The sequence below is a fragment of the Lissotriton helveticus genome, chromosome 1_1 (genome assembly GCF_964261635.1).
Source record: "Lissotriton helveticus chromosome 1_1, aLisHel1.1, whole genome shotgun sequence".
Classification (NCBI taxonomy): Eukaryota; Metazoa; Chordata; class Amphibia; order Caudata; family Salamandridae; genus Lissotriton; species Lissotriton helveticus.
Window position 1 is genome coordinate 1,778,755,944 of NC_136057.1, and position 20,877 is coordinate 1,778,776,820.

Genomic DNA, 20,877 nt, shown 5'->3' on the forward strand with positions numbered 1-20,877 from the left:
CCCACCAATCCACTTGCACCTACCTCACCTTCTAACCACGATGATGATGAGGGGGACACAGGGTATGAACCACAGCCCCAAATGACTTTCCTCAAGATCCAGATCAAGAGGAACCCTGGGAGGAGCCAACATACCCCTATGATACACATCCTATCCCTGATGTGCCCACTTACCCTACGAAACCATCATCTACTGATGACACAGTGCTATTTAACCAACTCATAGACAGGGCAGCACAGTTCCACAACGTGGACATGCACAGTGACCCTGTAGAAGAGGACTTCCTCTTTGACACCTTCACTACTGGAGAGAAGAGTGTCAAAACACTTCCAATGCTAAAAGGCGTTCTAAAACATGCACCTGACATATTCAAGGACACAGCCAGGGCACGGGTAATCAATCCCAGAATAGAAAAAAAGTATAGACCGGCTCCTACATACCCCACCTATATCAAGGGTCAGCTGCCACTAGACTCCCTAGTGGTCGCTAACGCACGAAAGAGTCAACTCCCAGACTACAGGGGAAGCAAAGAGTCCAAAATCCTAGAGGCTTCGGGCATAAGGGTAGCAGCACAGGCATCCAATTCTTGGAGAATCGCTAACACACAGGCACTACTGGCTCGTTACGATAGGGCACATTACGATCAGCTCGAAAGCCTTATGCAACATTTGCCCGAGCCGTTTAAAGCATAAGCAAATGATCTCATCCAGGAGGGAAAGTTTATCTCCAACTCCTCCATTAAATGTGCACTGGACGCTGCAGACACCGCAGCTAGGTCCATTAATACTAGTGTCCTCCTCCGCAAACATGCATGGCTGAGGGTTTCCGGCTTCAAAAATTAAGTCCAGTCCACCATTCTAAACCAACCAGTTAACCCAGACTTTTTATTTGGTCCTGCGGTAGACACCATCCTAGACAAAATGAAAAAAGACACAGAAACAGCAAAATCCATGGGTGCACTGCAATTTCTGCAACATAGGGGCTCCTTTCGGCGCTCCTCATACAGAGCAAATACACGAGGAAATGCCTCACAAACATCTACCTCCTACAAGAATAACACACAAGGTTCCATCACAAAGAACACTAACAGCGGTGGTTACAGAAGTAACAATCCTAAGGGAAGGGGGCGGGGAGGCAATAACACCAGAGCCTCCACCTCCACCAAACAGTGACTTCATTACGCTGCCTCCGGAACACTTAACACCAGTCGGAGGCAGACTGCAACAGTTCCTACCTGTCTGGCACAATATCACCACAGACAGGTGGGTGAGAGAAATTATCCAGTCTGGTTATTGCCTAGAACTGACTTCTACGCCACCAAACATACCACCCAAACATCGTCCTATGTCCATAGAACACATCACCCTACTTCAACAGGAGGTCAAAAGCATGCTGGAAAAGGGGGCCATAGAGCCAGTCCCTTTCCATCAGCAAGGGACAGGAGTATACTCCCTATACTTCCTTATTCCCAAGAAGGACGGTTCCCTCAGGCCAGTACTGGACCTCAGACCCCTAAATCAATACATACTGTCAGAGCACTTCCATATGATCACACTACAACAAGTGCTCCCGTTGCTACAACAAGGTGACTTCCTAGCAACACTGGACCTCAAGGATGCGTACTTCGACATACCCATCCATCCAGCCCACAGAAAATACCTCAGGTTCACAATACAAGGGCAACACTACCAATTCAAGGTTTTGCCCTTCGGGGTTACCACGGCTCCAAGAGTCTTTACGAAATGCTTAGCCACAGTAGCAGCACATCTCAGAAGGCAACACGTCCATGTGTACCCTTATCTGGACGATTGGCTAATACAAGCAAGGTCGTACCACGAGTGTGCAACACACACGTCCCAAACTATCCAGTTGCTGCACAGCCTAGGCTTTTCAGTCAACTACACAAAATCGCATCTGCAACCTTCCCACGTACAGCAATACCTGGGAGCCACCATAAATACCTCAGTGGCAAAGGCATATCCAAACACAGCAAGGATAGCCAGCATGCAGACACTCATTCGCAAATTCCAGCCACAACACTCCCTGCCAGCTTAAGTCTTCATGCAGCTCATAGGCATGATGGCCTCCTGCATATTCATTGTCCCCCATGCCAGACTTCAGATGCGCACATTACAGGAATGCCTAGCAAGGCAATGGAACCAGGCTCGTGGACAACTAAAAGACCTAGTGTTGGTGGACAGTTGCGCTCACAACTCTCTGCAGTGGTGGAACCCACAAAACCTTTCCAAAGGGCGACTGTTCCAAGAGCCAGTTCCACAACTAGTACTAACAGCGGACGCATCACTGACAGGCTGGGGAGCCCATCTCCTCCAATACACGGTGCAAGGGCTCTGGACAACCAAACAGAAAAAATTGCATATCAACCAACTAGAGTTGCTAGCGATATTCCTAGCCCTAAAAGCCTTTCAAAAATATGTGTGCAACAAGACGGTGTTGATCCAGACGGACAACATGACCGCAATGTACTATATCCAAAAACAGGGGTGTGGGGGGACGCACTCTCTACAGCTGTCCCAGCTGGCGCAGAGCATATGGAAGTGGGCGATCCCAAAGAACATCTTTCTCCTAGCAGAACACCTTCCAGGCAAGGACAATCAGATTGCCGTCCTGCTCAGCAGGCACAGCCAACAAATACACAAATGGGAGATTCACCCCCAGGTTCTCCAGCCATTCTGCGAGGAATGGGGTCACCCAGAGGTAGACCTGTTTGCCTCGAGAGAAAACTCCAAATGCCAGTACTTTGCCGCCAGGTTCCCACATCCGCAGTCACTGGGCAATGCGATATGGATGAACTGGTCAGGCAAATTTGCGTACGCTTTTCCCCCAGCACCGCTGATTCCGCTGGTGGCACGGAAACTGCGGAAACACTCGCTCACCCTAATCCTAGTCGCTCCCACATGGGCGAGACAACCATGGTACACAACGTTCCTAGAACTGTCAGTAGTTCCTCATCAAAGACTGTGCCTCGCACCCCATCTTCTGACTCAGAACCATGGAGAAATAAGACACCCAGATCCCAATCGGATGAACCTAGCGATCTGGCTCCTGAGGTCCTAGAATTCGGATACCTTAACTTGCCCCCAGACTGCATGAACATCATTCGGGAGGCAAGGAGACCTACCGCGCGTGCTATGCAGCCAAATGGAAAAGATTTGTTATTTACTACAACAATAACCAAATCAATCCATTAGACGCTTCCATACAAAACATTATATGCTACCTGTTGCATTTACAAAGATGTAACTTAGCATACTCTTCCATACGACTACACCTCGCTGCTATAGCAGCGTACCTTCAGAACAGGCAACACCTTTCACTCTTCAGGGTACCAGCTATTAAAGCATTTATGGAGGGCTTAAAAAGAGTGATCCCTCCAATACACCCTCCTTCCCCAGTCTGGAATCTAAATATAGTGCTTACCAGACTCATGGGACCACCTTTTGAACCTCTACACTCATGCGAATTGCAATTCCTAACGTGGAAAGTCACATTCTTAGTTGCCATCACCTCACTCAGAAGAGTGAGCCAATTGCAAGCACTGACAATCGAAGAACCATTTATGCAGGTACATGCTAACAGGGTAGTTCTTCGAACAAACCCTAAATTCATGCCTAAAATCGTATCCAACTTCTATATTAATCAAGCAATTGAACTGCCAGTATTCTTTCAGAATCCACAATCGGTAGCTGAAAGAGCCCTGCACACGCTAGACGTCCGCAGAGCTCTACTATACTATGTGGACAGAACTAAATCATTTAGGAAGACAAAACAACTGTTTGTTGCTTTTGCACCACAACACAAGGGAAATCCTATTTCAAAGTCAGGAATAGCCAGATGGATAGTTAAGTGCATTCAAATATGTTATCTAAAGTCTAAACACTCTTTAACAGTCCCCCCTAGAGCACACTCTACAAGGAAAATGGGGGCATCCATGGCTTTCCTAGGCAATATTCCCCTCGAAGATATCTGTAAGGCAGCCACATGGTCCACCATACACACTTTCACTAAACACTACTGTGTAGACGTGCAAGCAAAACAGCAAGCTGCTGTAGGCCAGGCTGTTCTCAAAACTCTTTTCCAAACTGGTGCCCTCCGGTGCTGCTGCTGGCGCCTCGCAAAATGGCGGGCGGGCCGGAGGCGCCACCAAGCCTCGGGGTCCGTCCTCCGAGAAGAGAGCCAAAGGCTGCAGCCGCCCTCCGCCGCTGGTGTGTTCGCACAGCTTTCCGCGGCTACCGCTGCTCCTTGCCACACTCCCTCAATAAGGCGTAGCGCAGCGCGCCCGGACCTCTGATGTGTCGGCCGCCTCTCCGTCAGCCTTGGCCGCTTCGCCTGCCCGCCAGTGTCCACTGGATGCCAGGAGTTTCTCCGATCACCGGCCGCTGAACCAACACAGCTCCCCAAGTGCACGGGGGGATAGCCCACCAGTATATAAGGCCGACTGCAGCAAATACGGCCCGTGGGCCCGTGCTATTATTGGCCGTCGGCGGGAGCTCCGGAGCAGAACGTCTGCTCACGCCGCCATCTTGGCCACGCCCCCCTAAGCACTGGGTTTAACTCAGTTCGAGGCATGTGGGCTGCTGAATTCATATCTATAGCATAGATCGCCGCCTAGTGTTGGGTCCGGATGATTGCAAATTGTTGTCCTGGAAGAGTCTTCGAAGTATCACGAGATTGGTGGTTCCTCCCCTGGACTACAGTGCGCATGGGCATCGACTCCATCCTCAGATTGTTTTTTTCCGCCATTGGGTTCGGATGTCCTTTCGTTATCTCCAGTCGGAATAAACTTTAAACCTTCGAGACCCAAGGCCTTTTTCTCTATACGTCGGTATTGTTTGCGTTCGGTGCCCCGGTTCGGCTCCAACTCGGCCGAGTTGGATTTCCAGGGAGTCCCGTGACTCTTAAGTTATCGAGGCCCAGTCGGCACAGCAAGACCCTCGGAGACGCGACATGGAACGGAGCCCGTTCAAGCAGTGTCCCGTGTGCGGATCCAAGTACCCACACATCGACGTCCACCCGGTGTCCAACAAGTGCCTGTCGCCGGACCACAATGAAGCAAGCTGCATGGCTTGTTCAAAGTTTCGTTCGACGAAGACTCTTCGGCGCGTGGCGCGCATGGCGGCCCCGCAGTCGGCCCCGGCACCAGTGGACATCTTCGATGACGAAGAAGCAGACGGACAGGAAGTTCGACTGCAGATTTCACCTCCGACGGTAGACGTCGAATGCGAATACGACGCGGAGGTCGAAGGCCTCAATGTTGAAGACGTCGTCAGAGAGGTAGGAGACGACGATGAGGCCTATGGGGCCATGGAAGATAGCTCAGAGGAAGAGCTATGCCCCGTTAGGACTTTAACAAAGGCTCAGGTCGAGGGATCGCCAATCGGCCTTACCCAAGACCCTATACCAGCATCCACGGCCCCGCCTTCTGGCCCGGCTACGGACACATCGGCAGAGCCGCCATTGCCAAAACTGAAACCATCAGTATCGACTACCACAAAGATGGCAGAGGCACCATCGAAACCGAAGACGTCTGCTCCCCCATCGACGCAGTCTTCTTCCGAGGTGTCGAAGCGGTCGGCGCCAAAGAACGTAGCCGACCCGGTCAAGGTGCCGAAGGTGGTCGAACCGAAGCTAAAGAAGGCCGACGGCTCGGAGCCGAGACAGACCGTCGCACCGAAGCCACAGAAGACCATCGAACCGACATCTACCAAGGCCGTCGGGCCGAAGGGCGGCACACCGACGCCAGTGGTCAAGGCCGCCGCTCCGGCGCCGGCCACGTCTACAGACACGGATAGGGGTCGTGGCGCGCGAAAGGAGGATGCTCCGACGCCTCGCTCCGAGAAGCAGAAGTCTGCGACGCTCGGCCCTTCCCCTGGTGTGAAGCCGACCGCTTCCTTTACGAAGCAGGTCTCGGACTCCCTCAAGCGAATTAGAGACAAAGCTTCATCGTCGGATCCGAAGACACCTTCCGCCGCAAAGCCCGTTGTCTCAACGCCAAAGACTTTGGCGCCAATCCTCTTCACGCTGCCGCCGAAGGACTCTGGGGTATCGAAGCCGGCTCCGCAACATTTGTTGGAGGAGCAGACAGAGCATTTTATCGATGCCGACACCGGAAAGCTTACGCTTTACAAGCGGAAAGTCACAGCAACGCAGCCTTTGGAGTCGTATACCATTCCTCTAAAGCGCAAGAGGCCTGCTCCAGATTCCATGGTCTTGGTCGAACCACTTGTTCCACAGTCCCAAAGAATTGCGACACCCTCACCCACTTATTCTGAGGGTGAGGATGCAGGAGAGCTGGACGAGGAGTATAACTTCCCAGCTCACACAGAGCCTGATGAGCAACAGGACTCCTGGATAGGGGCTGGTGACCAAGGGGATCAGCACACAGTCCATGACCCTCAACTGTACACTGTTAAGACTTCTCCCACAGAGGATTCAGCGGCCTTTAATGCCTTGATTGAACGAGCAGCCAAGAACCACGACGTGGAACTGCATGCTGACCCTGTGGATGTGGACTTCCTATTTGACACTTTTTCAACGGCCGAAAAGACTGTCAAGACTCTTCCTATGCTAAAGGGGGTCCTTAAACATGCTGCGGACATCTTTAAAGACCCTACACGGTCTAGGGTGGTCAACCCTAGAATCAAAAAGAAATACAGAGCGGCACCTGGCGATCCTACCTATATCAAGGGCCAGTTGCCATTGGACTCTTTGGTAGTTTCTAATTCCCGCAAAAGGGCGAATTCGCAGACCACCGGTGACGCTCCTCCCCCGGACAAAGAGTCGAAAGTGCTGGAGGCATCTGGCAAGAGAGTAGCAGCTCAAGCGGCCAATATCTGGCGTATATCAAACACGCAGGCGCTCTTGGCACGTTACGACAGGGCACACTACGACACACTAGAGACCCTATTACAACATCTACCAGACCAATAAAAAGAGGCTGGGGAGTGTAGGAGAGTAGGGTCTGCAATCCTATGATCACCCAGATTTTTGCTTTTTGCTTCACTGGTTTACGACTTTCCCTGGCTGTGGGCCTGCTAATCAGACCCACAGCCTAGCTGTTCTCTCCACTCCAAATTGTACCCAGGCACTGAATTGGCACTGGGCCCTCTCCAAGTCCCTGTACCCAGGGCTGAGGTGCACCCAGAAGTCTCCCAGGGGCTGCAGCATGTATTATGCCACCCCTGGGCTGACTAACTAAATCAGACACAACTGGCTGCTTGACAGCTGGGGCAGAGTGGTGTACTCACCCTCTGCTGTAGATATAGTATTCCTATATCTAAACCTAAATGGACACACAGATCTCCTATCAGTCACTCCTATGGCAGGCCTTGACAATCCTGAAGGCAGAGTGCTTGGAATCGTGTGAGATAGTGCTCTGGCATGAGCTGAGCCTGTCTGCGGCTTTCGGGATCCATCCCTTAGCCGTTTCCATGATATCGCATACCATATACTCTTAAGTGCATTATAATCCTCGCGGTTATGTGCCAACTCTGGTATCGCTTTATCAAAACATGTCGAGTAAGGTGTCATACGAATTGGAATACTAACCCCTCGCCAATTCTGGCGACGGGGTTAGCATTCCACCCTTCTAGAGGGACACGACATGTATGTAACCTGTAACCCCGGTTAAAGTCAGACATAGCCTTAGCTCCACAAAATGGATGCTGCCACCGAGACACAAGTCTGCCCTCCTGCTGCTGGGAGTCCTCCCAGCCCAGGAGGCAAGGACAAAGGGTTTCCTGCCAGGGGCGGTGCCAGCACCGTCCCAGACAGGATTTTGTGTATCCTAGGTAGGCAGGGCTTTAGAGGAAGGTGACTGCAAGTGGCACCCCCGTGCTCACTGTGCATAGGCCGGCTGGAACCAGTTCCAGGGGCACTCCAGCCCCTGATCTGGGGAAAGCCCGCCAAAGGAGAGGGGTGTAACCACCCCCCTCCTAGTCCCACCCATAGGGCAGGACTTAGTCGCGTGCCAGCCCCTTTTTGCAGGATAAAGGTAGGAACTGGCCCCCTTTCAAATCAGATCATCTTTGAATCCTGAAACTACTTTCCACGAAAGGAACTCAAGAGTTCTTCCCAAGATTCTCCCTTGTGACTAAGGAGTAGTCACCCTGCAGCAGCAGGCACCAACCAAGCATCGCGGTTTGTTGCCAGTCTCTCCTCCGGATCAAGACTGCTCCAGCACGACGAGAACCGGCTTCCCTGGCACCTCTGACCTCAACCTACATCATCAGCCCAGCTGTGATCCGTGGGTGCGACGAGACCTCGAGGGACCGGCCATCTTCAGAACTGCACGACGCTTGTCCAGCACGACCACCGAGTGACCCTCGACTGAGTGCTGTGGGGTAAGAGAAGCCCTGACCCTGAGCAGCTCCAGCACCGAAGTTCAGCCCCACTGCATCCACGAGATCTGCGTGGGGCCCTTCTGCTCTTCGCTGCTCACCGCGTTGTCCAGGTCGCTTGCCCGTTGGCTAGTGGCCCTCTCACGACGCTCCACAGCGACAACCACTGCTGGTCTGGTTGCTCCAGACTAGCCCTTGCTCCCCTCCAAAAGAGGAGCACCCTGGACCCTCCTGGTCCACTCAAGACGCCATTTTAGGTCCACCGCGTGGGCCTTGCATTTGCCAAGACTTGTTGCCCAATCCTGGGTCCAGCGACGTCGACAGCAAGAACCTTCGTGGGACAGCTCGCACCTCCATCCTGGTTGCCGACAACGCCTCCTGGTCCGAGAGACTGCAGAGCCCAGCAGCGCCCACTCACCTGGCTGAGGTGACTTCGTCCGGTGCCATCCTGGTGCCCACTCAAATCACTGGCTAGTGATTCAGAACTTGGTCCCCTCTGCTTACAGGTTTCTTCTTCCCTGATCCAGGCTTGGATCACCACGAACTCCTTAACTGGCCGCCTGCCAGCAACTTCTTTCTTCAGGCTCCTGGATCTTCAACGAGGGTTTCCGACGCAACTTGAACCCTATGCAGCCGCAGCCCCTGGGCTAGGTAAACCAAGTACTCCGGTGCTTCAGCATAGTCCAACACTCTAAGTGTTCGGATCCACTCTTGTTTTCGACCCACCTAGTCGGGTTCGCCCGAGAACAGTAACTTTGTCTTTGCTAGCCTCCATAGACTTTTTCCCGCCTTACGCGTGAGAGTTCCCACTCTGCACACGACGTCCACAGGCCTCCTGCTACTAATCTAAGGGTTTAGTATTGTAGGCCTAGCGTTTCTAAAGTCTATGAGAATAGTTACTTACCTGCTAGTAATTCGCATTCCACTTTTGTAATATATGGTTTTTCGTGCCCCTCGGGCATTTGTGTAAATTGTGCGACTTAAAGTATTTTCGTAAGAGTTTTGTTGTGTGCTTAGCTCCCTGACTCATAAAGAGTTCAGGGTAGACTTGTTATAAATAAATATCTGTTTATTTTCATAACAACTTGTGTGGTGTCCTTTCACTTGGTGTTCATGGGGTAATGTGATGGTAAAACAGCTGGCTTAACACGCCCTCTAGAGTCTTAGCCTTAGACTGCTCGTATCCATGCTACTAGGATAGCTGGTCTATAAGGTTGACTTACAACCAATCACCAATAAGGGTTGTTTGGACTGATACAGAGTGCTCACTAGAATAGTGAACATTATATATCAGGCCAACTTCTCACAGGGAGATGCTTATCCAAGAAGGGAAGCTCATCACTAACGCTTCCATTAAGTGCGCCCTAGACGTTGCGGACACTGCCGCCAGAGCAATAAATACCAGTGTAATGCTTAGACGGCAGGCATGGCTCAGAATCTCCGGTTTTAAGCCAGAAATCCAAACTACCATCCTTAACCAGCCGGTGAACCCTGACAGGTTATTTGGTCCAGAGGTGGATACCACCCTGGAAAAGATCAAGAAAGATACGGAGACTGCCAAGTCCATGGGAGCTCTCCAATCCCAACAGTTTCGAGGAAACACTTTTCGTCGCTCAGGCAATCGAGGTGTTAACAGAGGGCAGATGTCACAGCAGACACAGTTCAATAAAGGTGGGGCGCAATCCTCGTACACTAAGCAGAGTAGAGGAGGATATCGGGGCAACAGCACCAAAGGCAGAGGCAGGGGCAACAACAACTCCCGTTCCTCTGCCACCAACAAACAGTGACTCCCTGTCACTGCCCCCCGACCATCCAACACCTGTCGGGGGGAGACTCCAGCAGTTCCTGCCAGTCTGGAAATCCATCACCACAGACAGGTGGGTCAGGAAACTTATCCAGTTCGGCTATTGTTTGGAGCTCACGTCCACTCCACCCAACTTACCACCAAAGCACCGTCCTATGTCAGCGGAGCATTTGCACTTATTGCAGCAGGAGGTTCTTGTCATGCTGCAAAAAGGCGCGATAGAGCGCGTGCCAGTGGAGGAAGAAGGCACAGGGGTGTACTCCCTGTACTTCTTAATCCCAAAGAAAGACGGGTCCCTCAGACCTATTCTGGACCTGAGGCCCCTAAACCAGTACATTCTCTCCGAACACTTCCACATGCTAACACTGCAGCAGGTTCTTCCATTGTTAAATCAGGGAGACTTCCTCGCAACCTTGGATCTCAAGGATGCTTACTTTCACATCCCACTCCATCCCTCCCACAGGAAAAACCTCAGGTTCACCATCCAGAACAGGCATTACCAATTCAAGGTCCTTCCTTTCGGGGTGACCACAGCCCGCAGGGTGTTCACGAAATGTCTGGCTACGGTGGCGGCGCACCTCAGGAGACAAAACGTCCACGTCTATCCTTATCTGGACGACTGGCTTGTTCAAGCAAAGTCAGCCCAGCAGTGCGCCGCCGACATGTCCCACACCATTCATCTCCTTCACGGTCTGGGCTTCTCACTAAACTATCCGAAGTTGCACCTTCAGCCAGCACATGTGCGGCAGTATCTGGGCGCGACGATAGATACTCTGGCAGCCACGGCTCAGCCGAATTCAGTGAGGATCGACAACATCCAGTCGCTCATCCAGAAGTTCAGGCCGCAACACTCCCTTCCAGCACGAGTGTTCATGCAGTTGATAGGCATGATGGCCTCCTGCATCTTCATAGTCCCGCACGCGAGGTTGCATATGCGTCCGCTCCAAGAATGCTTGGCACATCAGTGGACTCAGGCTCAAGGACAGTTGAACGACCTAGTGTTGGTGACCGGTCGGGCATACAGCTCTCTGCATTAGTGGAATCCACACAACCTTTGCAAGGGCCGACCGTTCCAAGAGCCTGTGCCACAGATTACACTGACGACGGACGCATCTCTCCAGGGATGGGGGGCTCATGTGCTCCACTACACGGTGCAGGGACTATGGACTACGCAGCAGAAGAAGATGCACATCAACTATCTAGAACTGATGGCAATCTTCATGGCGCTCAAGTCCTTCAAAGTACATCTGTGCAACAAGGTCGTGTTGATCCGGACGGACAACATGACGGCCATGTACTACATCCAGAAGCAGGGAGGTACACACTCTCCACAGTTGTCTCATCTGGCTCAGAGCATGTGGAAGTGGGCCATTCAGAGGAACATCTTCCTCATGGCGGAACACCTCCCGGGCAAGGACAATCAGATGGCGGATCTGCTCAGCAGGTACAGCCATCAGATGCACGAGTGGGAGTTACATCCATCTGTACTCCGCCCGTACTTCCAGCAGTGGGGTCATCCAGAGATAGACCTGTTTGCCACAAGGGAAAGCGCAAAATGCCAAAGCTTTGCCACCAGGTTCCCTCACCCAGTCGCAGGGCAATGCGTTATGGATGAACTGGTCAGGCAGATTTGCGTACGCTTTTCCCCCAGCACCTCTCATACCGCTGGTGGCAAGAAAGCTGAAGCAACACTCGATGACGCTCATCCTGGTTGCTCCAACGTGGGCACGCCAACCATGGTACACCGCGTTTCTAGAACTCTCCGTGGTACCGCATCAAAGGCTGCGCCTCACGCCCAGGCTCTTGACGCAGAACCATGGCGACATTCAGCATCCAGATCCGCAACAGCTCAACCTGGCGATCTGGCTCCTGAGGTCTTAGAGTTTGGCTACCTTGATTTGCCTCCTGAATGCATGGACATCATCCGGGAGGCAAGGAAGCCCACTACCAGAGCTTGCTATGAAGCAAAATGGAAGCGTTTTGTCATTTACTGTACTGAACACAATGTCAACCCACTAGATGCGACCATTCCTGATATCATCTGCTATTTGTTACATCTTTACAAATGCAATCTAGCATATGCTTCCATTCGGATACACTTATCCGCCATAGCGGCTTATCTTCAAAACAGGCAGCATCTCTCTGTTTTCAGGGTGCCTGCCATTAAAGCTTTTCTAGAAGGGCTGAAGCGGGTCATTCCTCCTAGGACCCCGCCAGCTCCTGTGTGGAACCTCAATGTGGTCCTCACCAGATTGATGGGCCCACCTTTTGAGCCTCTACATTCATGTGAGATTCAGTTCTTAACGTGGAAAGTGGCTTTTCTCATTGCCATCACGTCTTTATGGCGTGTTAGTGAGCTACAGGCGCTCACGGTACAAGAGACATTTATCCAAATTCATTCTAACAGGGTGGTGCTGCGCACTAACCCCAAGTTCCTTCCTAAGGTGGTGTCGCAGTTTCATGTTAATCAAACCATCGAACTGCCCGCATTCTTTCAGAACCCTGAGACAGTGGCAGAAAGAATGCTCCACACGCTTGATGTCAAAAGAGCGTTAATGTACTACATTGACAGAACCAAAGACTTTAGAAAGACACAACAGCTTTTTGTTGCCTTCTCAGCACAGCACAAGGGCAACCCCATCTCCAAAGCAGGTATAGCCAGGTGGATCGTTAAGTGTATTCAGATTTGCTATCACAAGGCTAAGCGCACTTTAACGGTCCCCCCCAGGGCCCACTCCACCCGTAAGTTGGGGGCCTCTATGGCTTTCCTTGGTAATATCCCTTTGGAAGATATTTGTAGAGCAGCCACATGGTCTACACCACATACCTTTACTAAACATTACTGTGTAGACGTGCACTCCAAGCAGCAGGCCGATGTGGGGCAGGCTGTTCTTAAGACACTATTTCAGACTTCTGCAGCTGGCACAGGCGGCCGCCGTTAATGGAGGGACTGCTATGTATTCTATGCTATAGATATGAATTCAGCAGCCCACATGCCTCGAACTGAATATGCTACTTACCAGTATGCATCTGTTCTTGGCATGTAGGGCTGCTGACATTTATATCGCCCGCCCTCCTCCCCGGCGCCTGTAGCGGCTGCAGACTTTTCTTGCATTTACTCTTCGACATGGCCATCGCTTTCACTATTACACTCCATCTTCGCCACAATGGCTAAAAACAATCTGAGGATGGAGTCGATGCCCATGCGCACTGTAGTCCAGGGGAGGAGCCACCTATCTCGTGATACTTCGAAGACTATTCCAGGACAACAATGTGCAATCATCCGGACCCAACACTAGTCGGCGATCTATGCTATAGATATGAATGTCAGCAGCCCTACATGCCAAGAACAGATGCATACTGGTAAGTAGCATATTCATTTTTCAGTATGGTGCACCTGCATGTTTTGGATCCAGTAGTACTCGGTGGACTGAATAGATGTTCAGTCAACCCAGAAATGTTTGCAGTTACATGTAGATCCACCACAAAGTGAAATAGGGTTATGAGTAGGCTTTATTGGCCACCTCATGAAATCATGATTGTAAGCTAACTTTGGAATGTGAGATAAGAGCGATGTCTACGTGTTCCTTTGCCATTTTAAGATGCTGTAGGACGCTGGGTTTCTGTTGCAGTTCTTCTCCCCCCTCACCCCCACCTCCCACACACACACACTTTTTGCCAGATTTCTGATGCACTTTGACTTTGTGCCTTGGGTTCCTGCCAATCAGGTTCCCTTGTAAAAGGTACCATGGTTGCCAAGGGAACTGTGACTAGGAAAGGCCTAAAAGGGTTGCAGTACATATTGTGCCACCCTTAGAGGTCCTATACCTGAACACACACTCACTGCTATTGCAAGCTGTGTGTTTCGGTGCAGATACTAGTGAAGAGTAGACATGGCACAAATTTCTGTCTGCATACCTGCAACCCACTGCCTATGGTTTAGGTAAGACACCCCTCTAGCTGTGTGCACTGTACCACTGGTGAGGGTACAGTTGCATTAGACATTATAAGGGCAGTAAAGTCATAAAGAGTAAATGGTCTGGGAGTTTGTCATTACGAGCTCCACAGCACCATAATGGCTTTACATTCTGGGAAGTTTAGTAGCAAACGTCTTAGCATAATAATCCCACACTAATGCTAGTGTGGGATTTATTATACCATTCACTCAGAGGGTATCTTAGAGATGCCCCCTGAAAAACGGCCAGGCTTGTGGGTTCCCTGACCGGTAAACACCAGCTTGCCACCACAAGACATGTTTCTAGACTCCTAGGGTGGGAGACTTCGGTCCCTGAGCCCAGAAACAAATCCTTTCCTGGGAAGAGGTGTTCACACCTCTCCCCCAGGTCAGGAAGAGCCCTCTGGCAGGGAAGCTTCAATGGCCTAGCTGCCTTTGTAACGCGACCCCCAGCCTCTCCTGCTATCAAGAGCAGGCCCCCTTCCTGTCTCCCCTTCTTTTCTGCTGGAAGACAGGCGGGAAAAATTAGAAACGGCCCAGAAGGTGTGCCCACCTCTGCCAACCCAACCCCTCAGGTGGGGGAGGTGAGGTGAAGCCCGCTCTTCAGTATCCGTCATTTTGCAGATGGCAGGCACTGTTCAATCAGGATTAGGGATTGTGCCCACTCCCCCACATGAGGTGAACACACTAAGGGTGTTGTCACTTTAAGGTTAGTAGCCCATTGGCTACTGACCTCGAGACCCCTAAAACGCCCCCTAAATACAGTATTTAGGGGGCAGCCCTGAACCAAGAAGACATATTCCAGCAACTTTCAAGGAAGGAAGAAAGAAGACGCCAAGCAGAGAAAACTGCAGAGAAGAACTTACTTGACCCCAGCCCTAGCAGCCATCTGCAGTTTCCAGAGATCCTGCGCCAAAAGTCGCCTTGTCCTGCAGCCAGCGACCTCCAGCACCCCTGGGAGGACTGACTGCCTTCATCAAAGACCAATCTCCTGTGAACAGCAGCTCTGGTCAAAAGAAACTCCCAAGAAAGACTCCGAGCCTGCTGAGGACAAAGAAACACGACACCTGGTAATACCACTGCACCCAACGCCTACGGCCCAAGTCCGAGTGGCCTACCGGTCCCAGCAAGGTCCCCCAGCACTTCAGAGTCCAGCGTGGGTTGACCCCTCCAGGACTCCCGACGTCGCCTGCAGCCTCTGCACAGAGACCCCAGGGCACCCCCAACCACGAGTGGCCCAGTAAGGGGAAATCCAACCTCAAAAGATACTCCTGTATCCAGCCGCCCTGCAACCTGGAGAAGAGGACCTGAGGTACACCTACGTCCCAGAGACCTACAACTTACCTGCCCAGATGTTGGTTCCTCCTGGAAGACTTCCTGGATCGAGCCTTCAGCTAAAAAGCAAAACCGGCAATCCCCATTGAAAACAACAGGGCACCCAACGCCAAAACAGCACCCTGCACCCGGCCGCCACTGCACCGCTGAGCGTGCACCTTGTGTGCTAACTCGGATCCCCCTGTGCCCTGAGCCAAAATCCAGGAGCTTTGCTTCCACAACCTTAAGCCCTGCCTGTGAGCACCCACCAACCGGAGGCCCCCTGTTTCCCATTCGATACTTTGGGCCTCAGCACTCTATACCCGGCCGCCCTGATGCTGCTGAGAGTGCATCCTCGACCCTGAGAGAATCCAGTCCTAACCCCAGAAAACCAACTCCCAAACTTAAGTACTTGCTGTTAAGTCAATAACATTGTTTTCTCCCATAGGACTGCATTGAACTGCTTGCTTGTGAAAATTGTTGTAAGTGTGGAGTTGGTTTGTAGGAGACTCTAAGAAACTGCAAATATACAAAAACTGATTTGCTTACCATTTCTCTAGGAAATGTCCCAGTGTGATATCTAGGCGTATCACACTAAGTAGAAAAAGTAACTTCAAAAGTAATCTGGAAAGTAACTTAAAGTTATTCAAACTGCTATACAAACAAATGACTTAACTGTAACCAATCTAATTGCATCCAACTGCATTTAAACTGTATTTAAACTGCGTAATTCTTGCAAAGTAGTATTATACTTACCTGTACCAGGCCTGGCTTAGTTCTAGAAAATAAAATACAACTACATAATATTTGTATTCAAACAAGTTGGTCTGAGTTCAGTCTTTGAGTGTGTGAAGTAATTTCTTGCCTGAGTGTGTACACTAAGGGCTGGATGTAGGAGCCCTAATACCGGTCGGAAACGGCCGATTTTGGCCGTTTCCGACCGGTATTAGGGTTTTCAGATGTAGGGCATGCATTTACAGAATCGGTATTTTACCGATTCTGTATTTACCGAATCGGTAAATACAGACTTGGTAAAATACCGATTCTGTAAATGCAGATGTAGCTGGCACATGTCAGAGTGCCACAGGGCTTTAAGAATCGGTATTTTACCACCCAATCCAATTGGGTGGTAAAATACCGAATCCAGGTGTGCATGCACATCTGTGTGTCACACCTGTGCCATGTGACACACAGACATGCCCTTAGGGCATGTCTGTGTGCCACATGGCGCACATGCCTATTTTTGGGGTGTCAAAGTGACACCCCCTGCACCCTTGCTGGAATCGGTATTTACAGATTCGGTAATTACCGAATCAGTATTTCCCATTGATTCCTATAGGCTTCAGAGCCCATAGGAATCAATAGGAAATACTGATTCGGTATTTACCGAATCGGTAAATACCGAATTTTAACGATTCGGTATTTCCACATCTGTAAATACCTACATCTCCCCCCTTAATATTTACCGATTCATAGTTACCGAATCGGTAAAATTCGGTATTTATGAATCGGTAAATATCATTTACCTACATCTAGCCCTTTATGCTTAAGACTACCCTCTGATAAATCCTTACTGCTCGCTCACATTGCGTAAGGTATTATCTACTTTTATCTCTGCTTACCTTTTGGGGTTCTGCTGGACTTTGTGCACACTATGCCTTACGTTGGTATAGTATATACAGAGCCAGCTTCCTACAGATGCTTAAAGAACATACCCTGGGCACTCCTGACTCAGTTGTAGAAAACTGTAGTCAACGCCCTTATAACATCGCACCTGGACTATGGAAAGGTTTTATATCTGGGTATTAAACAGGCAACGTTGAAGAGATTTTATATAATTCAAAAAGCAGCCTCATGCGCTTTGTCATTTTCCCTTCATCGGTCTATACCACCCTATGATCCGAATCTACATTGGCTGCTGTTGGGCAAGCGTGTAAGGCTTTTTGCTTTGCCTTATTGTGCTTTTGCTAATTTAGGGCCCCATTATCTGAGGCACCTTATTACCTACATTTCGTCCAGGACTTTAAGATCAGCCAGTCTAAAGTTAGCCCAAGTCCCCAGAATCAATCAAGTAAATTAGGGGGCTTTGCTCCTTCAAATACCTGGTGCTTAAACTATGAAACACTTTGCCACTGTATCTACCCCAAAGACAAAATGAAGATATCTTTCAGAAGCATCTCAAGACGTGGCTTTTTTAATCATGTATGTACTGTAGCCAAACTCATGAGCGTCTTAAAGCTCTGTTGGGGGCAGCCATGTGCTGTTTAAATTTTGATATAACGTAACACCTTTAATTAGGCAAATGTGGATTGATCTTATGCAGCATGTCAAATCAGAACTAGGGACCCTAAGGCAGTGCTGGAATGTGAAATTAGAATACGTTCAGATATACATACAACTAATTGTCAATATATAAAGATGAAATGAAGACTCCAAAGGTTAAACGTTGGAGGTAGAAAAATTGCTGCCCTCTTGTAAATAATTTCTGAAGAAATTAGAAAGGGATATTTTACTGTTACATGATGTGCAGGAACACTTGAAATATAATTTGTACCATACATTCCTTCTCTGCGTGTAGGCAATGGTACATGGAGTCCAATCTAACAGTCATGACTGATAAATAATATTTAGTTACACCGTATATCGCCTGCCATGTTACCAGGCTGCTCATTTTGAAACTTAATGGAACCTCCAGATGTTGTAGATTTTGTTCCAATGGGATGGAAAATATTTAACACATAATCTGCATCAGTCCAATCTTATATGTCCCGCAGGTAAAACTTTATATGTTTTTAAGGCATAATGTATAAAATAGATGATACATTTAGTATTAATAGTAAGTAGCTAAGTGTATAAAAATGCTTTTGTGAAATAGCATTAGTAAGCACACTGAAAGTAACAGAAAAAGACTAAAGTGTGGGCAAACGTTTGAACCAATAAGGTAAGCATGATCATTTGAGATTTTGAGTTGCTGTGATTAACGAGCATTTTGGTTTTTAGAAAGAGCCACTCTAACTCTGTATCTCTTATTAATTTGAAATATTAAATTTTTTAAATCTAGATTTTAGTGGATTTTTTTTTTTGACAGTTACTGTGTATTATAAACGTATAAAGCAATAAATAATACCTTTACACAGAAACCATTCTCTCACGCACACCCCATTTCCAAATTGCCAGGTGGACCTTCTCGGATAGCTGAATCTGCCTGTAGCCTTACAGGCACAGTGCATATTTTTTTTATAATTTCAGAACCAAAGAGCGTTGTACTTATCTGCTCCTTTAGCTTTAATTGTTTTCCACCTTTATTCTTTAAAAAAGGAATGTTGATTATTTAAAATGTTTTAGGTTTTTATGCATGTAAAGTCATTAAATAAAAAAATATGTTTAATACGAAAACAGCCTCAGTTCAAATAAAAAGGTAAAATGTATTTGTTAATGTAAGCATAATTACTTTAAAACAAAGTTTTAAACAGATTTGTCTTGTAAAAAGGGATCCCTCATGGAGTGATGTATGTTGGAACCACACAGGCATTTTTTCCAATTGCCTTTACAAATTGGTCCAAACCCTGAACGCGTCTTTACAACGCTTTCCATTACATCACAAGTCGTCACAATGACTTGCCTTAGGGAGGCGTTGGAGTTTGAACAGTTTAATTTACTTTTCCAACTCCAGTCTGTGCAATAGTAGGGAAAGTGTCGGACTTATAAAGTCCAACATCAATCCAACAACGCTTCCCTTAAGGCAAGTCACTCTCACACATTTGCAGGGTAAATTAACGTGTTATAAAGATTTATTTGTTGTTCAAACCACGTTGTAAAGGCACAGCATGGTTTGAGCCACGGAGTAAAGACTGTTTCCCCTCATGGAGTTAGGTCTGTTCACAGTACATGAATTTAGCAAAGATTCCTATGATGGACAATCAGGATCTCAAATAGTACTTTTTTCTTCTCAAATTTTGTTTCCTATTGTGCTTATGAATGACCTTTGAGCTATTCTTGCATTCTTTCAGATACCCGCAAACAAATTCCAATCATCACATCTGGAATTAATCAACCTGCTCAGATCCTCCCGCGTCCATCGCAGCCACAGCAGACAAACCTTGTGCAACAGAATTCAATGGCAGCAGGCATGCCTACACAGACAACAATTCATGTGCTCCCTACAGGTAAGGTTCAGCAGGGTGGGTGTGTGTGTCCAAAGGTGAGACTTCTATGTTCCTGTGTTTGCTAACATTGAATTATATTATTCGGCTGTATTGGAAGCAAGTCTGTGGTCCAGGAAAGGTGAACAAGTGTACCATCATGGAAATCCTTTCAAAGCAGATTAAGATTGAGGGCATTCCTGCTTCATGTGTGTGCATTGTCGGTTTCCCGTGAAGCAAGAGTATGAGTGTCATCTGTAGTGCTTCTGGTGACTTTGATATATTATTGATGTTATAAACTCTGCAAAAGAAGCCTCAAATTGTCGATCAGTTTGGTTTAAATTGCCAAATCAACTTCCAATTGCCCCAGGCTTCATTTATCAAGGGCATAGGAATCATTGACTCCATTTTAAAAAATAAGGGGGCGGGGGGGTCAGAGGATAGCTTATATTTACATGTATTTGTCAGCTTTCATACCTCTTTCTGTGCAATTGTGTTGTGCATACATTGTCAGATGTGATTAAATCTGTTCTTACAGGGGTTTTACATTACTACAGCGCTCATCGCTTCATTATACAATTGAAGAATGTGATGAAGAGAACATTAAAAACTTGGAATTCAAACCTCAAATGCAATTTAGTATACATTTTTTTTTTTTTTTTTTTTTTTTACTAGTGGACCACAATAAAAATTAAGCTATTATGACTTTGTTTTCCACTTATAGAAAGTCACCAATGAGTAGATTTTTGTGTTTGGTCGACTTTTGAGTAGTGTCTTGTCAGTTAAGGATAGTCACCAAAATTTGGCTCTCATGTCTTTGGTTCCTGACCGAATCAATAAAGTAGAAAACATTCTGTTTGTTTTCTTCTCCGTATCATACACTTCTTAATATATGCAATTTCCTAAACTCCACTGCCAAATGTATCTCATGGCATTTACTTGTTTTTCAGGTCAAACTACTGTAAATGTAAACCATCGCCCAATGACGCAGGCCATACCACGGCTCTCTGGACCCCGGACCCCAACCAGTCATCAAGTGCTCTACACTACTCTTCCAAGTACCCCAATTCAAACTCCTGTGCGAAGTGCAGTCATGCAGGGCCCTGCTCAGGGCTTACGGCAGATCAGTCCGCAAACCGGCGGTAAGCCTTCTCTATTCTTAAACGTCTCTAACCCTGATAAGAATAGTCCTCCTTTCAGTAAACTTGCATGTGGAAAAACACCTGTGCACTTCTGGTGGACTCTTATACCTGTAGATTCCACACCTGTTCATTCCTCACATCTTGAATATCCCGAGGTACA

The 20,877-nt window shown here is 48.6% G+C and overlaps 1 protein-coding gene across 8 annotated transcripts in view; it reads left to right on the forward strand.

Moving 5' to 3' along the window:
* The window catches only part of ATF7IP (activating transcription factor 7 interacting protein), an 815,446-nt gene that overhangs the window by 643,814 nt on the left and 150,755 nt on the right, over positions 1-20,877 (forward strand). For all 8 annotated transcript variants that reach the window (XM_078640236.1, XM_078640253.1, XM_078640244.1 and 5 more), the window contains 2 exons: positions 19,444-19,599; positions 20,526-20,717. In XM_078640236.1, the coding sequence (XP_078496362.1) occupies positions 19,444-19,599; positions 20,526-20,717 (348 nt within the window). The remainder of the gene's footprint in view (positions 1-19,443; positions 19,600-20,525; positions 20,718-20,877) is intronic.